The sequence below is a fragment of the Cryptotermes secundus genome, unplaced genomic scaffold (genome assembly GCF_002891405.2).
Source record: "Cryptotermes secundus unplaced genomic scaffold, Csec_1.0 scaffold931, whole genome shotgun sequence".
In the NCBI taxonomy this organism is placed as follows: Eukaryota; Metazoa; Arthropoda; class Insecta; order Blattodea; family Kalotermitidae; genus Cryptotermes; species Cryptotermes secundus.
In genome coordinates, this window is record NW_019732382.1 from 772,788 (window position 1) to 792,341 (window position 19,554).

The following is a 19,554-nucleotide window of genomic DNA, read 5'->3' on the forward strand; positions in this document are numbered from 1 at the left end:
GTGACACGCTGTGCAACACTTGCCACCACCATCATCCAATGGGTACTCTGAACAAAGAAGTGGAATTCTCCATTCTTTAATACTAGAAGGGCAAAAAGCACCCCCCCACACACACACACACACACACATACACAAACAAACAAACAAACAAAGAAGTAATAACTAGAAGTATTATGAACAAAATATGTTTTATTGTAGCTGCAGTTATGATTCAGTAACATGTCCTTTAATCCTTCAAGCAATAAGAAATAGGTATACACTTTCTTCTGCTGTTAAAGGAAATGTACTAAAATTTGGCATGTAACATACAGTTATGATCATACAGCACAACAAAAGTGAAACATTATGAGCTCACACACCAGCTCTCATTGGTGGTGATACAAGGATCACTCCATCACCACGTACAAACAGCATGGGAATGTTGCGTTTGGTGGTTTTATATACTTCTTCGTAGGTTTCTTCATCAATTTCTACTGTGGTAACAGTTTCTTCCGCATCTCCCAGTACCATATTCAAATGCTGATCATATGCCTGAAAAATTGAAAATAATAGTAGTTTCCACATGTACCTGACTGTTGTTACTGTATCTGTATCTTCATTTTGTATTATAGAACAAATCCTTTATTGGAACAGGTAAACTGTTAAATACGTTAATCCCAGTATAATATGTTCCCTTCTGATAAACTGACAGATGAGATGATGGATGATGCAAATCAGATTTGGTCCTAGTATTAATATTATGTACCTTACCTTTCTTCATAAATAGCATGTAGTACTGAAAATCGAGGGGAAAAGTAACACAAATTATGTTGCAGTCTGTAAATGTCAGTTAACAAAGCTGTGGAGAATCTTGGTTTCTTTCAAAAAGTTAAGAGAAGCGATGACAGTGACTAAAGTTAGAGCACTCAAAGTGGTCCTCAACCAATAATATTCAAAAGGAACAGCAACATAACTTTAATGCAAAGTTCTGTTATCTGTGTTGTCATGTGTCACTTGAACAGGAAAGGTGTGTGGGAACTAGACTGGATGACAGATGACAGTCAGAGCACTCAAAGTGGTCCTCAACCAATAATATTCAAAAGGAACAGCAACATAACTTTAATGCAAAGTTCTGTTATCTGTGTTGTCATGTGTCACTTGAACAGGAAAGGTGTGTGGGAACTAAACTGACTGCTAAAGCTGTAGATAAATAGTCATGACCTATTCAGACAAACTCACTGCCATTTCTCTGAAATGAGTGACAAAATCCATACAAAAGCAATCAACATTCTTTTGTTTGAATATACTCAATACATACAGCATGAAAATAACATTAATGCTGTGCCTCAAACTGAACACCAAGGAAAATCATGAAAACCTTGCTTAAGATAGGCATTTCCATGTCAGGATACAAGCCATGCAGTTTCCAAATGTGGGACACTGTTACAGCTTTGCTACTTTGCTTAGTTACATAATATGCACACAATAAATTCATAAAAACTAAAATAAAAAACTATGCAATGTTAGATATTGTGCATTAAAATAATTTGTTCAACACACTGTATGTTAAAACATGAAAAACAAATTTCACTATTTATAATTTTATTCCAGTATAAATGAGACAGAATTAGTCCATCATACATGTAGGTGAACAAACAGATTTGAAATTTATATTTTCACCAAATCCCATCCATCAATATATTTTTTCTATGGTAACTCAGCAACAACACTCCAACAACTGCAGAAATTTGCAAAGCAACAGTGTTCTATAGATGAATGAAGAGGCAGTGCTAATTCTGCACTAAGGTATCAATTCTCCTCCAAGTTATAATAAGCACACGATGCTTTTCCTACAGAAGAACCGCCTATTTTGTCATCTGTGCTGTAAATGTTCTAAAAAAAAATGAGGAAGTGATGCATCAACAGAAGTGCTCGCAACTGTTACAACTGGTCTGCTTTTTCTATCTGAAATTAAAGCATAAGGCTTATCAAATGAAAAGCAATGATATGGACAGGACGTATAGCATGTGACTGGAACTGTAATATGTTCCTTAACTTTAGCGGTTAAAATAACTATACAGTATCCTTGTTATAGTCACAATTTACGTACAGTCAAAGGGAACTGATAGTTTATGTGTATACATTAGTACTTGGTGAGGATTCGTGCTGTCAAAAGCCCCTATACTGGAGTTGCATTTGCCCTGTTCCAAAGCAAACACTCACATGAAGTCTACCCCTTAGCTCCCTTTCATTTCTCATTTTCACGTATATCCGCTCATCTAAACTCAGCCGGACGAGATCTAATGGCTCCTTTACCGTAATAGCGGGTACCTAAAACAATGAAAATAGTTAAAGACAGTCTTTTTAATTGTTTCACAAAATTACACGACACTGAACGACGTTCCAGAATCTTACTACACTGATACTTAAAACTGAAAGTGTGTGTTCCGGAGATGGAGATCATTCTTTTAATTAAAAATGATCTTTTATCGTAAATATTCACTAATGTAATATTAATATACCAAACCTGTTCCCCATCATCCGCCATTCCACCATTTCTGTCGTTTGTCAGCGCGTCACGTGTTTCAAAACAGTCCAATGAGTGTGGATTACTCTACGCCTGTGTTCCAATGTACGAACATTTTACGCGACTTATGAGACTGTTTCGTGGGACACAACTGCTATATACGTCGTTTTGCCGACATACGAGGAACATTCAAGCTAGGAGGCGGTGATGTAGGCCTATGTGTGTAACGCCATTTTCTATGTTTGTGCGTGCAGTTTTTGTATTTTTTGACGTTAACAGGACTTACTGGTGACAGTGCATTAACAGCTGGTGTGCCTGAGAAATGGATTAACAACTGTAGTAGATATATGTGTGTCTGGTAAGTATTTATTCAGTAGTTTTTAATTTTACGCACACGCCTTGACACTTCCTGAAGTGGCCTGTAGTAAGTGAATCACTCGTTACCGTTCTCATTGATTAAATGTAATGTATTTTGCATTTTAAAACAAAAAGGAACAAGTATAATGTATTTTTCAGAAACTGGTTGAAAGTTTGTGGAAATATTTACTGTCTTTTTGTTAAGGACATGTATCCTGTGAGTCGAAGTTCGAAGTTAGGGCCTATAAATATTAAAGAAATAAAGTCATGCTCTTGAAATGTTCGAAACTGACCCCGCAACTTTGATGTATGCCCGATGTTAACGGGGATATCCTGAAATGGTGTCGAGAAAGAAGGATTTTCTTGAAGGTTATAAGTTTGTAAATTGTTGTACCTAATTTTCTCACGTCTTCTCAAATTCACCGAATTATATATAGCTGCATGTACTGTATAAAGTTTAATGGACTCAGTATCCGAAGCGAGTCTAATCATGTCACTTTAGATATGAATGAGCTTAGAATGCAGACAGTATGACTGCCTCCAGCCCTGTTGGTGTTAAGGATTTTACTGTTGAATGCCTCTTGTGAGAGTTATACATTTAATTGTTTGATCTTTATGAATTTATAAGACAGAAATAAGTTTATAAATAACTTAATTCTGCCTTGATTTCAGACGTTCTTATCAAATTTGTAAATGGCTGAAGGACAATGGAAGTGTTTTAGACCTATGTCTAGCCAATGGAAAAACTGTACAAATTGAAGAATTCAGGATTTTGACAAGTACCTCTGATTATTCTCAAATAGACTATCAGATGGCATGGTCAAATGCAGTACATATTGTTTAAATATTTAAAATTTGCTGTTTATGGTTGGAGTGGAGAGGAATGTATCTGCACTATATAATGCAGATACATTCCTTTATACATACCTTTATATACCTTAACTATATACACTGATATATTGGGTTTCTGGACTTCATCCATCGTCCTGGTTTTTAAGATAACAAATAAAAACACAACGTTTCGGAAACTGGATCTGTTTCCGTCCTCAGGTGAAGGACCCAGTGACTGAGGCTAGCTCTTTCTAATGGACCCAACAGAATAGGTGTTTCCCTTTTCCTTCACCTGAGGACGGAAACAGATCCAGTTTCCGAAACGTTGTGTTTTTATTTGTTATCTTAAAAACCAGGACGATGGATGAAGTCCAGAAACCCAATATATCAGTGTGTTATACACCATCGTCAGAATCCTATAGTAACTACTTAACTATATAGTTAGTTGAATACATTCTGAATCTGCAGGATTTGTAAATTGAAAAATTATGTTACTTGTAACTACTTAAAGACAGTAATTTTTATGTCTTAAGTTATTTCATATGTGAACTAGAACATTAGTGTTATCAGTCCTACTTCATCATTCATAGTTACAAAAATGCAGTTGGAATTTGAAACGGACCCCTTCAAACCATAATGACTGAGTAGGTGCTGCATATTGTGTTCATGGATGGGCAGCAGGTAGTGAGTAACTTATCCACTAATTACCCATGTAATGAACAGGTGGACTAGAAAGTGGTAAAAAGGTAAAGCTAGCCATGTAACAGACTGTGGAGGCCCATAGGGCTGTGAGATGTTGAGCCTGCTACATTTTCTAGACAGTCAGTTCACAGATGGCAGCGAGGGTGTCAGCCTTACACACCTGCCACCCTTTATTCCTAGGAAGATTCCTGGTACTCATTTCTGTTAAAGGTCTGATTCCACCCCAGGGCCATAGTGTGGCTGGAAGGATTAGGTAAATTGAAAAATCCATTGAGCTTATTGGGAACTGAACCGATGACCTTCCGGCTTGTAGGATAGTGCCTCAACCAACTGTGCTATCGCATGACCCCTCTAGAAGGTGCTATGCACTGAAATAATGTGGTTTTTATATTTATCAGTGTGTGATAGGGTGCATATTTAGCATAGCAATTTAAACAGTACATTGCTATATGCTGTAGGCTGGGTTAGTTATGACCAGGGCCCAGATTTTGATGACCTGAAAATATTAAAAAAATACCTATAAAATGACCGAAAAAATCCATAAAAATGATCTAAAGGAAAAAAGAAAGAACACTTCGCTTCCATGTTATTCACATTTCAGAAAACATATGAAGAAAAATTCCCTAAAATGACAAGAAATACCCTTAAAAGTCCAGAAATTTGCCAAAAAATTACCCTAAAAATGAAAAAAATAACCTTAAACCTAAAAATGTCAAAAAATGACAAAAAATTGCCTATAAAATTTACATTTCTGTAACCAGCAGCTCATATCCGAGATTTATATATTTAAGAGCATCTCATAGGGTACAAGGAAAAAAAGATGACATGTCGTCAAAATCCGGGCCCTGGTTATGACAGGTTGCAAAATCAGTGTAATGAGATGCAAATGCATGAACAAATGAAAGGAAAAGGATTTAGAATGGGTCACTGGACAGTTTCATTCTTCTGTTAGTATGCAAATTGAACATAAGGTTGAATTGTCCCTGTGCTTAATTAAGCACCACATCATGATGACATGTTGGGGAGTGAAGGTGTAGTACCACCATTCTTTATGACAGTACTAGATGGAGGCGAGTCGCATTCAAGGTAGTGAGAGAAATGAAGACTTGCATTAGTGTGTGCAATCATCCATACGGCATGAGAACATGTATAATGATGTGAATTTCAGCAGTGTGGATGACAGTGCTGAAGTGGCTTGAGATAAAACCGAGAAGATCAGTTTCAAGGAACAAGCCACTCCAAGCATTTGGAAGGAAGGTGCAACCTGTAGGAGGAATGATTTTTTGCCTGGCAGTACCAAACAAGAATAGTTTCCCCTGGGTCAATAAGATGATACATCTTAATCTTTTCACTCTTTCTCAATGCAGATATTGTCGTGTGTGTATGTTGTGTCTTATGTTATGGCACAACTGGCTGTTGATTAAATGAAACATTTTTCATACCTCCCCTGTGACTCTTTGTAGGAGGGGTTCTTTCTGAAGTAAATTTTGACATCTTTTTATTTTATTTTAAATTACTACTTCAAAGTTACCATCAACAGATAGCAGTAATGTTTGGTGTATACAGTACTATGTAATTGTTATACAATTTAAAAATTTTCAAGTGATGCATACCATGATCAAAGTCTTCACCACAGTGAAAATCTCAGATCGCAAAGAGTTTTTGTTCTTTTTATGTATCTGTTTATATTGTGCAGCAGAAATGTGGAAAACTTGAATTATTTTTGAATTCTTAATTGTATCTTTGGAGAAGTACCATGCCAAGATATAGTTATAATTTTAAATCTGAAATGGTAAAATATAATTGATATGTGTTCTGCACAAACCTGCACTGGGAGGTTAAGCTTTTTAGGGAGAACCCTGACCAAGGCATGGCTAGCAGGTCACTTCACTGATTGAGGATTTTGTTTTTAAAGATTTATTGAGATATATGTGGAGCAAGGGTAGCCCAGTCAGTAATAGGAGCAGGCTACAGGCTGGATGGCCAGAGGTTCAGTTCCCAGCAGAGCAGGAGATATTTCTCTAATCTGCAGCATCCAGACTGGCTCTGGGTCTCATCCAGCATTCTGTCCAGTGAGTACTGGGGACTCTTTCCCCAGAAGTAAAGCGTCCAGAGCATGAAGCTGATCACTTACCTCCATCTAGTGCTGAGTTCAAGATTGGTGGAGCTCTACCTCCAGTCCCCCATACATCATAGTAGCATGGTGCTTAAAGCACAAATATGGGATGATAATCATTTCCTTCCTACATCAACATCAGTATGTGTATCTGGGTAGGTGAAGATTATTGTTGGAATTTTATGTATTGTAGTCTGGACTTCGTGTGTTGAAGCAACAATTTATTGAAAATGAAACTTCGAACAGAAATCATTATTTGGTATAGGATATTCATATCAGGACAGTGTTGTCCACTGGAATATACGGTTTTGCTGATAAATTTTATTTTAATGCTTTTTTTTATTTTCCATAATATGATGATCATTTATACCTGTGTGGTTTATTGGAATGTAATAAAATTGTAGATGTTACAGAATTGACTTTGAATATGTACTTTGTTAAGTTGCAAAGTTTGTGGTGGTTACAGAAACTGGAAGGTCATGGCTTCGATTCCCTATGAGGTCATTGGATTTTTCAATTGACCTAATCCTTCCAGCTGCATTATGGCCCTGGGTCGACTCAGCCTCTAACAGAAATGAGTACCAGGAATCTTCCTTGGGCTAAAGGGCGGCTGACCGGTGTGTAAGGCTGACAACCCCACTACCATCTGTGAACCGACGGTCCTAGAAAATGTGGGAGTCTCGACATCTCACGACCCTATAGGCCTCCACAGCCTGTTACAGGGGTAGCGTTACATTTTTTTGCCACTTCTTCTTCTTTGAAATAGAAAATAGACATTGCCAACGTATATTTCAGTACCATGTCAGTATATACTGGAATTATTTGGAGAAAGAGCCCATATTACTCATTGATTAGCAGGCTGAGTGGACCACAAAGGCAGGTGGACTTTGTGGCGAATATAAAATCCCAACATCATCAATATTAGAGTCAATTTTACCGACCACACAACATTTTATTAGTATTATTATTATTATTATTATTATTATTATTATTATTATTATTATTATTATTACACTACATGTTTCGACCTCAAGAGGTCATCCTCAGGTGTACGAACACAGCTGGATAATNGATCGAATAAGTGAGAAGACGAATGTGATTGCGTGTAATTATACAGCTGTGTTCGTACACCTGAGGATGACCTCTTGAGGTCGAAACATATAGTGTAATAATAATAAAAATATGTTGTGTGGTCGGTAAAATTGACTCTAATATTGATTAAATACACAACAGGATGCAAGAAACAATTAAAGTCCCAACATCATACTGGAAGACCAGACCCCTGTCAACCAGAACTTGCCCATCGCTCTACAGACCTCATTCTGTACATTTCATATCACTGTCCTGAGGTGGAATTGAACTTGATTATTTTGAATGTGAATGGAAGTTCCCGTATTGAATATAAGCAGGATGATATTTGTATGCTTGTGAAGGTATTACAGGATCCAGACAAATCTCATCCATAACAATTTGAGTCCTCGGTATAACAGTTTGGGGCATGAGGAAAGAGTTGAAAGTTACTCACTGGAGATGGATTGTAGTGATCGTCTGTAGTGGGTGCCACTTGCGTAATATCCTGTTCCATTAGTTGGTTACGTTAACTTTAAATGCTGAAAATATGCAAAGTTCAGGTCTTGTGGTGAGAGGAAGGGCAGGTTTCTGCATTCAGCTCATGGGTCAGTGCTTACCCTTCACTTCCCTGTAGTCAGATGTCACATCATCGACGTTAATATATCCCCTCACCGCCTAGGAAGTTAATGTAGCCGAGCGGTAGTTGATCTTGACTAGGGATGTTAAGAGGAAGTAATTTCTTTCATTTTGCTGCCCTACAGTTCACCGTGAAAATGTTGGTCTCATATCCCATTGGATAATGAATAATTTGATCCGTTTATTTAGCTTTGTATCTCTTTATTAAGTTATTTTACGAAAGATATTTATATAACGAAGCTTTGTCATCAGAATTGGCGCAGCCACTTTAAGAACGGGCCGGTCACAGTGGCCTCGTGGTCTACGGCATGAACTGTCTTCGCTCGCGTGGAAGCTGGGATTGTGGGTTCGAATCCCACTCAATGCATGGATGTTTGGTGTGTATATGCGTTTATTTTGTGTTTGTGTTGTCCTATGTTTAGGTAGCGGCCTTGCGACGGGGTGATCACTCGTCCAAGGAGTCCTACCGTCTGTGAAAAATGATTATGGAACTGAATTAGAGGCCTGGGCCCTGAATGGGCTGGAAGATCCATTGAAAAAAAAAGACTAAGAATGAAAGTGCTGAAAGGTAAGTTCCCCCGCTCCCTCTGCAATTACATAGCGTGTATACTATAGACGATGTTATATACTCCTCATTTACACTTGCGTGAGACCACGTAAAAAAGTAAAGTAAAGTAAAGGTATCCCTGTAACAGGCCGTGAAGGCTTATAGGGTTGTGAGACGTCGAGGGTCCCACATTATCTAGAGAATCGGCTCAAAGATGGCGGTAAGGTTGTCAGCATTACGCGCCGGCCGCGCTTTACTCCCCAGGAAAATTATTTCATTAATTCCTAGTACTCATGTCTGTTAGAGGCTGAGTCGACCCCAGGGCCATAGTGCGGCTGGAAGGATTAGGTCAACTGAAAGAAATCCAGTGACCTCATCAGGACTTGAATCCGCGACCTTCCGTCTTGTGGTATAGTGCCTCAACCAACTACGCTACCGCGTGGCCCCGTGTGAGACACCACATACTTAGCATATTTTACAGATGCAGTGATATGATTATCGCATAGTACCTATGTTTTTTTTCCGCTTCAGCCTATGTAGTCTCTACTGACGTTTTATATCACCTGGTAGGATCTGCAGTTTATAAAACGGTCTGTATTCTGCGAACCTGCCGTGGACGGGTATGTACACGTTGCACAAGTTACTTATCTTGCCTTGATCGACACTGCTTAAGTTTCAGGGCTTAAAGGTAGACCCTGTTTAGTATCCAGTGAGGCGGAAAAGTAATCAAGAGGGTAAAGTAAGGCCTGTCTGAGCGGCCTCCGTAGTCTAGAGGTAACGTTCCCACCTCATGACTCGTAGTACGCGGGTTCAAATACCCGGCGGAGGTCGTCGAATTTTTAAGGGCGGAAAAATTCAGGGAACAAGTCCTCCGGGAGGGACTTTAAGCCGTGGGTCCCCTGTCGTAGCTTTACGGCACGTTATCTCCAAAGGAGGTCACTGAGCCAAAATTGCGGACGTTTCCCGCCCAACAGCAGTCACTAATACTTCTGGTAGATGGGGGAAGCATTATAGATACCTCTCAGTTAGTAGAGCCGGTCTCGCTGGCTGGGCGGGACTGATGGTAAGCACCAATACCGGTAGGATATAGAGACTAGTAGAAATCATAGAGGGAAGCACAATGGACCACTACAGGTCCAAGTGCATGGAGAAACCCACCCTCTCCAATAACTAACTAACTAAGGCCTGTCTGAAGACACCAGCTATCAGGGTATTCGCCCCCCCCCTCTGTGCGCGTGCGTTTGGGGGGGAGCTTTGGACATTGGCCGCTTTTTGGTAGGACTCCTTGGACGGGGGATCAGCCCTTTGCAAGGCCGCTACCTACACACAGAACAAAACAAACAGAATAAACGCACACAGACAGCCATGGCTCGAGTGGGATTCGAGCCCAAAACTCCAGTGTTCGAGCGGGCGAAGACGGTTGATGTCTGAGACCGCGCGGCCTCTGTAATCGGCACGGTATTCGCCTCGAGAGAGGTAAATAGGAGAACCCTGACAGGATAGCCGGGAACACGACTTAGATTCGACCTCGGTACTTTACGACTGTAAGTATGAAGCATTATTATTGGCCCATTCTCGTTTATCTTTCTCCTTGCACAACGTAACGAGCTAATGTACGCATTTGGATTACCGCCGTATCTCTGAGTATTGGCGATATAATATGAGATTGTTTTATATCTGGGGGACTGTAAGCCAAACAAACTGTAGATAAACCGGCGTAGCAGTGAACATGTGTTTCTCTGTAGGATGAGATGGTGTGGCATGTGCTGTCTGTGTCCCGTATTTTGTTACACCATCACAGAGCGCCTCTCTGTCTTTCCTGTTTTCATCTTCACCGCTCTCTCGGTCGGATTAATGACTGACAGTCCTGTTTCACCGTCGTATTTTCAGATGTGGTTAATCCAAGGCTTGTCTTCCGTGATAGCATTTGTGGCCGGAAGTAGTTTAGAGAAATCGAGTAACTTCCAGAACGGAAAATCACCATAAACGGTTCATGAATGTGTTCGAGTTAGGTCAAAGTAACATGCATCTTTGTTTAAGTGTAATTGTAAGTTATGTCTCAGATTTCAGCCAGTAATACAGATGTGCCAATAGTATTGGTCAAAAGGTATATGCGAATTTGTATAAATATTCTGCGATTTATTTATCTTCTAAATTGGAACATTGACCTATGAACCATCACACAAGCCTATCAGTAATTCATAATGTGATTACGCAGCGACTTTTTACTTTGGTTTTTTTGGGGGGGGAGGTGATGCATAATCCTTAACCTCTGAAAGAAAGCTATGAGAACTTGAAACAACTGCCACTTGAATTTATTATTACAGTATTCGCTTTTAACTTATTACTGAATTTAATAGTCTCCAGACGTTTTTGTTGACTCACTTTCATGTGATCTACGATTTTTTGTTCTCTTCTAATGAAAAAGTCCCATCTCAAATGATGATGTTTCTGAGAAAAAGGGGCGCCGAGGTCGTCATGATCAGGGCAGAGGTTACTTTTTAATCCTGAAACGTGCCTTCAGAGTTAAATCTGAGTGTCGGGAAATACTGTTTATGGCCATTGTAGGATCCCGGTAAAGAATTTTTGAAGAAATGAACAACGGACCCATTTTAACACGTATATTTTGAAAGTAAAATTTTGGATAGCGAATGTCGAAATGTCAGCAGTGTTGGGGTAGTGGCTAGCACATATGTCTCTGTGGCCAGCCAATGTGGAAATAGTGTTGTGCAATAATTATTGGGATATTTTTTCTGTTTCACTTCCCGCGCCATTTCACCATGCTCATCATCACCGTAGTTGCCCCCTCCCTCACGCTGAGGTCAGTAGTTGCTGCCTATTCGTTAGATAGTAAGTTAACACAGCTTCATATACAAGAAATGTCGTGTTCCAGTCTCCCCAGAGTGATATTCCGATATCTTTGTGGGTTTTCTCAGTTCCTGCCAACAAATTCCAAAATAAGTTTGAAAGTAACCCGGATTATTTCTTTTCTGATCTTCAGACTCGACATCTCTCTGTACGGAAACGTAATATTTTAAGTTCACACTCTAAAGTAAAAATTCGCAGTATGGCATTAAGATCGGAAAGGGCATCCCGCAACCTCAGACCCACAAGCTCGACTTCTATGATTCGTCAACTCTTCGATAAACTAGTGTAGTTAACGACCTTTATATACAATTTTCAAATTTTACACATCGTTGTATCCTACTCATTATTGTACAATTTTCTTTTCGGTTGATATCCGTGAAAATTTTGAAGGGAACCAGTGATAATATTTCGAAGGCTCGATAGGCACTACTCAGGAGTGTTAGTGTTAGTATAATTCATGTTTTATCTTGTAAATGATACTTACGAAACATACGAGACACTGAAACGAGAACTGTATCTGATGCTATTTAGTCTCGCTCCTAGAAAGTATATCTTTCTTTCCATTTTCCAAGCTAAGGAAACCGGAGAGAGAGGAAACATGTTCCTGTGGTACGTCGCTGCAGCTTACAGGGCTGTACGGTGTCACAGCCCAGAAAAGTACAGTCTGGACTTTTGTCAGTGAAGACCTCAGAACTTATAAACTGCAGTAATCGTATTCAAAAGTCTGACAATTAGTAGTACAGTAATTAGATTCTCCTCCTTGATGTATGCCCCATAGAAGTAATATACAAGAATCATTTAAAGCAGATGTAAATAATAGTAAATTAATTTAAAATTTTGTGTTATTTTAAGGCTACAAGATTAGTTAGGCAACAGTATTTGTCCGTGTATCCCATATACTGCAAATTCATATCGATTGGTAAGACTTCTTAAAGTATCCCATCACTGCTGTAGTTCTCCAGCTTAGATCTTTCATCTTCTAGCGACTATTCGATCACAGTATGCAGTAGACCTACCTATTCCATTTTTCTACATATAGTGTATTGATAATCTGTAATACGCGGTGGCCCCCTTACCAGTTGGACGTACTGTTATATAAAATCTGTTTTAAGATCGCGTCTGTGTTTTCTGTGCTGATTTATCTGCTACATTGAATTTGTATTGCTTGATCCCGTAGATGTGCGTAGATTGGCATGCGGAAACTGCTGCGAAGGAAGTGGTACGCGAATTTGAATTGGGCGACCCCCTGCCCTGTATGAGCAATTTGTAAGCTTGATGATTTATTTGGGCTCCAGAACTGTGCCCGCCTTTATTGGTGAAGTAAGTTCCACGATGATTACATTATTTTTCTCTCTAATTATTTTCGCAACCAAAAAGTTGCATCAAGCATCATTAATTTTTGTTGTATTAATAGTCCCCAGTGCCCTTGCTATACCGTAGATATAGAGGGTACACTGTTATTTGAAGAAATTTGAGTATCCTAAGAAGAAAAATACCTTCCTTGGATCTACAGTACGTCAGGGATCGGCAGCTTTTACGTCTTAAATTTTGAGAATTAACACTCATGGTTACCAACACCGTTTTATCTGGATTTGTACTTAATTTTCATATGCTGTATGGAAATTGTATACCAAGCATGTCTTTCTATACAAAAACATTTATTACTTGATTTAATTAACCTTTTATTTTTAAAACTGTTGCAAGAGTGCTAGTTTGTCACATAGCACATCACACGTGTGTAGTTTATGATATGCCCGGAAACCGGCAGGTCGCCGGTTCGATTCCCGATGAGGTTATTATAATTTTTAGGTGACCTAATCATTCCAGCCGCGCTGTGTCCCTGGGGTCGACTTAGCCCCAGACAGAAATGAGTACCAAGAATTTTCCTGGGGGTAAAGGACGGCCGGCACATAATGCTGACCTCACCGCCATCTGTGAACCGATTGTCTAGAAAATGTGGGACACTCGACATCTCACGACTGTATTGGCCTCCACGGCCTGTTACAGGGATAGATTTACCTTTACTTTTTTACTCGAAAAGTAAATTCGTACTTTACAATTTGAAAACTTGTTTGCTTTTTATTTCATTTAATTTTTATAACTCGGTTGGTTGGATCGGAGGGCCATAAAATATCTTCTCGCGTGCCGACTACACCCTGGAGTATATGTCACACGCTGCCTACTCTTGACCTACGTAAGCTAAAACTGGAGTAGTTACTCGAAACATAAGAAATCCTTCACGATGAAACGATACCTTTTTGGTGCACTGTTACTTGGCTGAATACCATAATTTTTAAAGCATATAACAGAGAATTGCAAGCTCTGAGTACTTTCGGTTTAGAGTATTTCCTGAAAATGAATAAAAAAAAAGCAAAAGGGACCCATGTCTAACACCGCCCCCCCCCCAAGGAAGGCGATCCACCATTCTAGATTGAACCGGCGAAAGAATTTTCATGAAATATGACACAATATTGAATAGGAATTTCACTCTTCAAGGTCACTAAGGAGGCGACGCCTGAAAGTTGGAGTTAAAAGTGAAATTTCTGCAAGGATGGATCTCTTAATGGAACTTTTTTTGGCCATTCGGAATTTTGCATTTGTAATTTCTAAATCGTAACTTTATTCGTTAGTTGAGCGACTGTTGGGTTCTCAGGAAATATTGTACGCCATGTAGTTAACATTAACTCGTCCATCTGGATGAGTACGGGTATTTGAAATTTGTGAAATCCGGTTCTCACGGCGATAAGTGTCAAGATTACAGTCATCTGTATGTGACTGTACCACACGGCATCACGTCACCAAAGACCGTAATATGGCGAGTTAAAATATTCGTAAATTTAAAACCATGAAATAGGTCTGTTCGTTCTTAGCTGTCTCTACTTCCAAGTTACCTTTACGTAATTTTATTTTTTTACTCGTGGCTAATCTTCTGGGCAAATCTTTGCCGTCTGCTTCGGTCGATTGTCTTTGCAGTCCAAAAATAGTCAACGCAATAAGTTAGAGTATCGGGGTGGCGGAGTATTTCAGTCAAATTACGTAATACGCGTGAGAGTTTATAGTGTATTCATACGTGGACTTTTGCTTCGGAAATGGACACTTACCAGAGACCTTCCCATACGTTTTTTTATGTCGTGAATGACCATATGAGTTCTGAAACTTTTGAAGAGGGTAACTTTGGCATTTCAGAAGTGCTAAGTGAAGACGTTATAAGTGTATTGATGCAGATGGGTGGAAGCAGAATTACGACGTCACATTCTTTTGCAGGCTTCCATATTCTGAAGTGCCGTACAGTGAATGAGACAAAAGCTTGTCTAGGATCTCGCAGGCATGGCGTGAAGGATGGGAAGTGAAATGAGAATGCATGCGTTCCTGCACGTCACTTCCACGTGCGCTGGCTAAGTACGACACGCGACAAATCGTGTAAGGCACAGTAGGTGGTGGTGAAGTTCATCAGTCAGCACATCATTTTTGAGCAAGGGATGGCCAAAGTTTCATGTTTGCGGTTGCAGGATAAGGTATGCTAACTATGTGTATCTTTGTTCTCGAATGTTGTGTAATGAATTCAACCCAGACGGTATTCGTGAAATCGTTAATGGAGAAAATTATGTAACTTATTTCAGCCCGACTGTTGAATAGGGCGATTCAGTGCCATCTTGTATTTTGTATATGATTTTGAATAAATACAGCAAATAATTCTAAAGTAGTGCACAAATCCTTTGTTGAGCCCCATTGATAATAGTAGCAACATGACGGACACACAGATTATATAAATTTACTTTCAGATGCCATGGCGGTAGTTCATGAAGTTTTGTATGGTGAGAAAATTTTAAAGAGCATATTTTATGTGAAGTACTAGTATTAGAGCCTCTTAATTTATTTTATAAACTATATTCCATCATCCGCGCGGTAGCGTAGTTAGTTGAGGCACTGTGCTGCAAGGCGGAAGGTCGCGGGTTCAAGTCCCGATGAGATAGATTTTTAATTGACCTAATCCAGTCGTACTATGGCCCTGGGGTCGACCCAGCCTCTAACGGAAATGAGTACCATGAATCTTCCTGGGGGGTAAAGGGCGGCAGGCGCGTAAGGTTGACAACCTTACCGCCATCTGTGAGTCGATTGTCTAGAGAAAATGTGGGAGCTTCGGCGTCTCACATCCCTTTGGGCCTCCATGGCCTGTTAAAGGGATAGCTTTACATTTATATTCCATCGTCTGGTTACGGAATTTTAGCGCACGTGCAGATATATTCCCTCCGTCAAGATAATTCATTTTGTATCTTCATACCTCATCCAATTTCTACCTTCCTTCGTCACTTTTATACATTTTTCTCATTCCCTCGTCTTGTATTTCTTTACCGTCCCTTTTATTTGTCCGTCTTATCGACAGTCACCTCTCCCTTCCTCCCCTTGCCTTTACGATAAAGCAGTTTAGGTAAATATAAAATAAACCGTCGAGGCTGCTTGACTATTATTATCATCTGTTAGGCACTTAGAGCAACTCTGTGTTTTATTAGCGCAAAGAGCAAAACGCCTAAGTGGGCTTCATATATATAAGATAAATGTCTTATCTCCCAGCCGAGCGATTTTTTGACCACCGGTGTGTTTGTCAAGGCTGTTCATTTGCAGATTTTGTTTACAGTTTGTCAGTGATTTTCTGGGACAATTTTATGTCATTCATTAGGGGTTCCGCGTACTCACATCCCAGTAATGTTTAAGAGTGTTACCGTGAAATCCAGCATTGAAAAACTACAAACTACACTTTTCTGGGAGTCTCATAAGTAGACATTTTTCATGAAAATAATGACAGCTGACGAAATTGAGACCGTTGTTGCCAGGTCCACCTACCGGAGAAATTAGTAATATCTGCAATCAGCGCGTGCTGTGCTTAGTCGACGCGCTTGTTAATCACAATTGTTGCAGTGCCCTATCGGCGCCCTGTATTGCCATAATCTTACGCCTTATCTTTACGATTTCATTATTACGAGACAATATGTGCTCTCTTATATGAGTGTTAACGGTAATGTGAGACTCACTATCCGNAGCCACCTACCGCAGAAATTAGTAGTATCTGCAATCAGCGCGTGCTGCGCTAAGTCGACGCGCTTGTTAATCACAATTGTTGCAGCGCCCTATCGGCGTCCTGTATTGCCATAATCTTACGCATTATCTTTACGATTTCGTTATTACGAGACAATATGTGCTCTCTTGTATGAGTGTTAACGGTAATGTGAAACTCACTATCCGGGAATTCGTATGAAGTTCAGAAATTGCGCACTCATACCCGAGAATTGGATGATAAGGACAAATTTATTGAAGGTTTGCTCTTTCTTACATAACGGTTCACAGAGAGTAAGAAAACATAGTCCCTTGTATACAAACAAAACCAAACAAACAGCAAACTCCGTGATTTTAGTCCGCAAGCGAANTTTCGTTATTACGAGACAATATGTGCTCTCTTGTATGAGTGTTAACGGTAATGTGAAACTCACTATCCGGGAATTCGTATGAAGTTCAGAAATTGCGCACTCATGCCCGAGAATTGGATGATAAGGACAAATTTATTGAAGGTTTGCTCTTTCTTACATAACGGTTCACAGAGAGTAAGAAAACATAGTCCCTTGTATACAAACAAAACCAAACAAACAGCAAACTCCGTGATTTTAGTCCGCAAGCGAACTATACCGACCGAGCGACCGCAGCTTGTCATCGAAGTTAATGCCAACTTTTGCGGATAGAGGGTTTCGCGTGGTCAGCGCAACGAATCCCCACGGCCGTTAATTTTGGTTTTCTAGACCGGAGCCGCTATTTCCTTGAAATAGCTCCTCAATTATCATCACGAGGCTGAGTGGACCCCGTTCCAGACCCACTGCTTCTCAGAAAAAACTCGGACCTCTGGATCTGTAGCCAGAAACTCTGACCACTAGACCACAAAAGCGGCGTATATAGAAACATGTAACATGAATATTATTTCATCTAGTCCGTGGTTATGCTTGTAATATTTTGCTATCAGCGTTGCCTCCGCCTGACATGGAGTTGCTTTACCTGGTATCCAGGTTAAGGCACCAGGCGCTTAAGATATACAGAAAGGAAGAGGCGGCTCGCGTCTTGCTCTAGTAAATTTTTATTGGGAGTCAGTGTTTCGTGATATGAAGTTACACGCTGTTAAAAGTAACGCTCATGTATGGTTCACAAATAGCCTGTGACGTTTCCGTCACGACACAGGTTTGTAGATGGAGATGATACTAATGTACTCGTGTAGGCCGCCATATTGCCCAGTGTTTCACTTTACATAAATACTTGAGAGAGTGGAAATTATAGGCCTTTTGACTTTTCTGAGCAGGGTTGTGATATTCAGACTTACTTGTGCCGTTTATTACAAACCAGATGACATGGATATTATTTGCTCCCGAAGAAAACAAAACACCCATCAGTGAAGTTCAAGTGCCTCCAAAGTGACTTGCATCGAAGAAATGCTTTCCCGCAGAGTTGAAAGTTTGTGAGAAAGCATATGTAGAAGCCATAGATATTTCTTACATTTCATAAATTCCATTGATCTTTTAGACAGAATATATTTTTCAGCAGTACTGCAAGAGAGATGTCCAGATTAAGCTCAATTTTAGTAAAAGTTTCCGGTATAAAATTGGACGAAAACATTTCGCAGAGGCTGCATCTGAAGACAGGACAGAAGGCCACGTTCAAGTCGAACACAACGCTTTTCGTTTCATATTGATGTTTTACTAGGACGATTTTTTTTACGGTCATGTTTGGCCATTATGACTTCTTCTGTGAATTGAGCGTCAAGATAAGCTGTGTAAATGCCATGTATTTTTATGTTTGGCCATTATGACTTTTTATGTGAATTGAGCTTCAAGATAAGCTATGTAAATGCCATGTATTTGGGACACATCGAACTCAGCACGTTCCACATTTCCTTGAGCAGTTTATATTCACTTTCGTGTATGGTGTTAGTTCGGTCTAGAAAGCATATAAGGAAGGATGGGTGACGGCGTTCGGTGAATCCTCCGCAGGAAGTTACAAGATAAACACGAGGAATATCTCATTGAACGAATGTATGCAGACTTTTAGGAAATAAGCATTCAGAACGACCTGAACTATTCAGTTCCACTGTAGTTTAGACTGTTATTAATTATATTGCTTCCTTCACTTATGAGATTGTCCGAGAACAGGGTGCTGAGGAGAATATTTGGACCTAAGGTAAAAGTAAAGTTGCCCCTATGCTTAACTAATTAAACATTACGCCATGAAGACATATGGTGGAGTGGATGTATAGATCCACGTTTTCTTGACCTCGGCACTAGTTGGAGGTGAGTGGTCAGCTTCACGTTCCGGCCGCTTTACCCTCACGGAAAGAGCCCCCGGTGTCCATTGGATAGGAGGCCCCAGAGGCGGTCTGGACGACACGGAGAAGTGAAAATTCTTGCCCCCATCGAGACTCTGAACTCCGACCCCTTGGTCGTCCAGCCCGTAGCCAGTCGCTATACCGACTGCGCTATCCCAGCTCTTATTTGGACCTAAGAGGGATGAACACTGCATGATGAGGAACTTCATAAGTTGTCCTCCTCGTCGTGTGATATTAGAATGATCAAGTGAAGTAGGACGAAATGAGAAGGGCATGTAGCACACATGGGAAGGAGAAAAGGAGGAGGGGAAGTGCATATAGGGAACCCTAAAGTAAAGGCTGAAAAGATTTAGTGCCATCTGTAGGTTTCTTACATTGTTGGCAGAATTCCGTGTGCTCTAATTTTTCGAGACAACAAACATAGTGTCCATTAGCATCGTATTTCTATATGCTTAGTACTGTTCAAATGATTTATCATTGGAGAAGACAATAACACAAGGGCTGTAAATTTGTATGGTTAATCCAGGTATGGGAGCGTTGTATATATTCGGCTCAGCTTCCCG

The 19,554-nt window shown here is 40.0% G+C and overlaps 2 protein-coding genes across 6 annotated transcripts in view; one reads left to right on the top strand and one right to left on the bottom strand.

The window, feature by feature from the left end:
- Positions 1-169: 169 nt before the first annotated feature.
- LOC111867679 (U6 snRNA-associated Sm-like protein LSm3) lies at positions 170-2,612 on the bottom strand. The gene is made up of 3 exons (XM_023857728.2): positions 2,507-2,612; positions 2,203-2,310; positions 170-531 (listed from the first exon to the last, which is right to left on the bottom strand). The coding sequence occupies exons 1-3, from the start codon at positions 2,525-2,527 to the stop codon at positions 352-354; spliced, it is 309 nt and encodes a 102-aa protein (XP_023713496.1). The 5' UTR covers positions 2,528-2,612; the 3' UTR covers positions 170-351.
- Positions 2,613-2,696: 84 nt separating this feature from the next.
- The window catches only part of LOC111867680 (wiskott-Aldrich syndrome protein family member 2), a 69,098-nt gene continuing 52,240 nt past the window's right edge, over positions 2,697-19,554 (top strand). For 3 of the 5 annotated variants that reach the window (XM_033752770.1, XM_033752767.1, XM_023857729.2), the window contains exon 1: positions 2,697-2,864. The gene's annotated coding sequence lies outside the window, so the exon portion shown is untranslated. Of the gene's footprint in view, positions 2,865-12,811; positions 12,955-14,898; positions 15,150-19,554 lie in introns of all 5 variants that reach the window. The other 2 variants (XM_033752768.1, XM_033752769.1) reach the window with 2 other exon arrangements.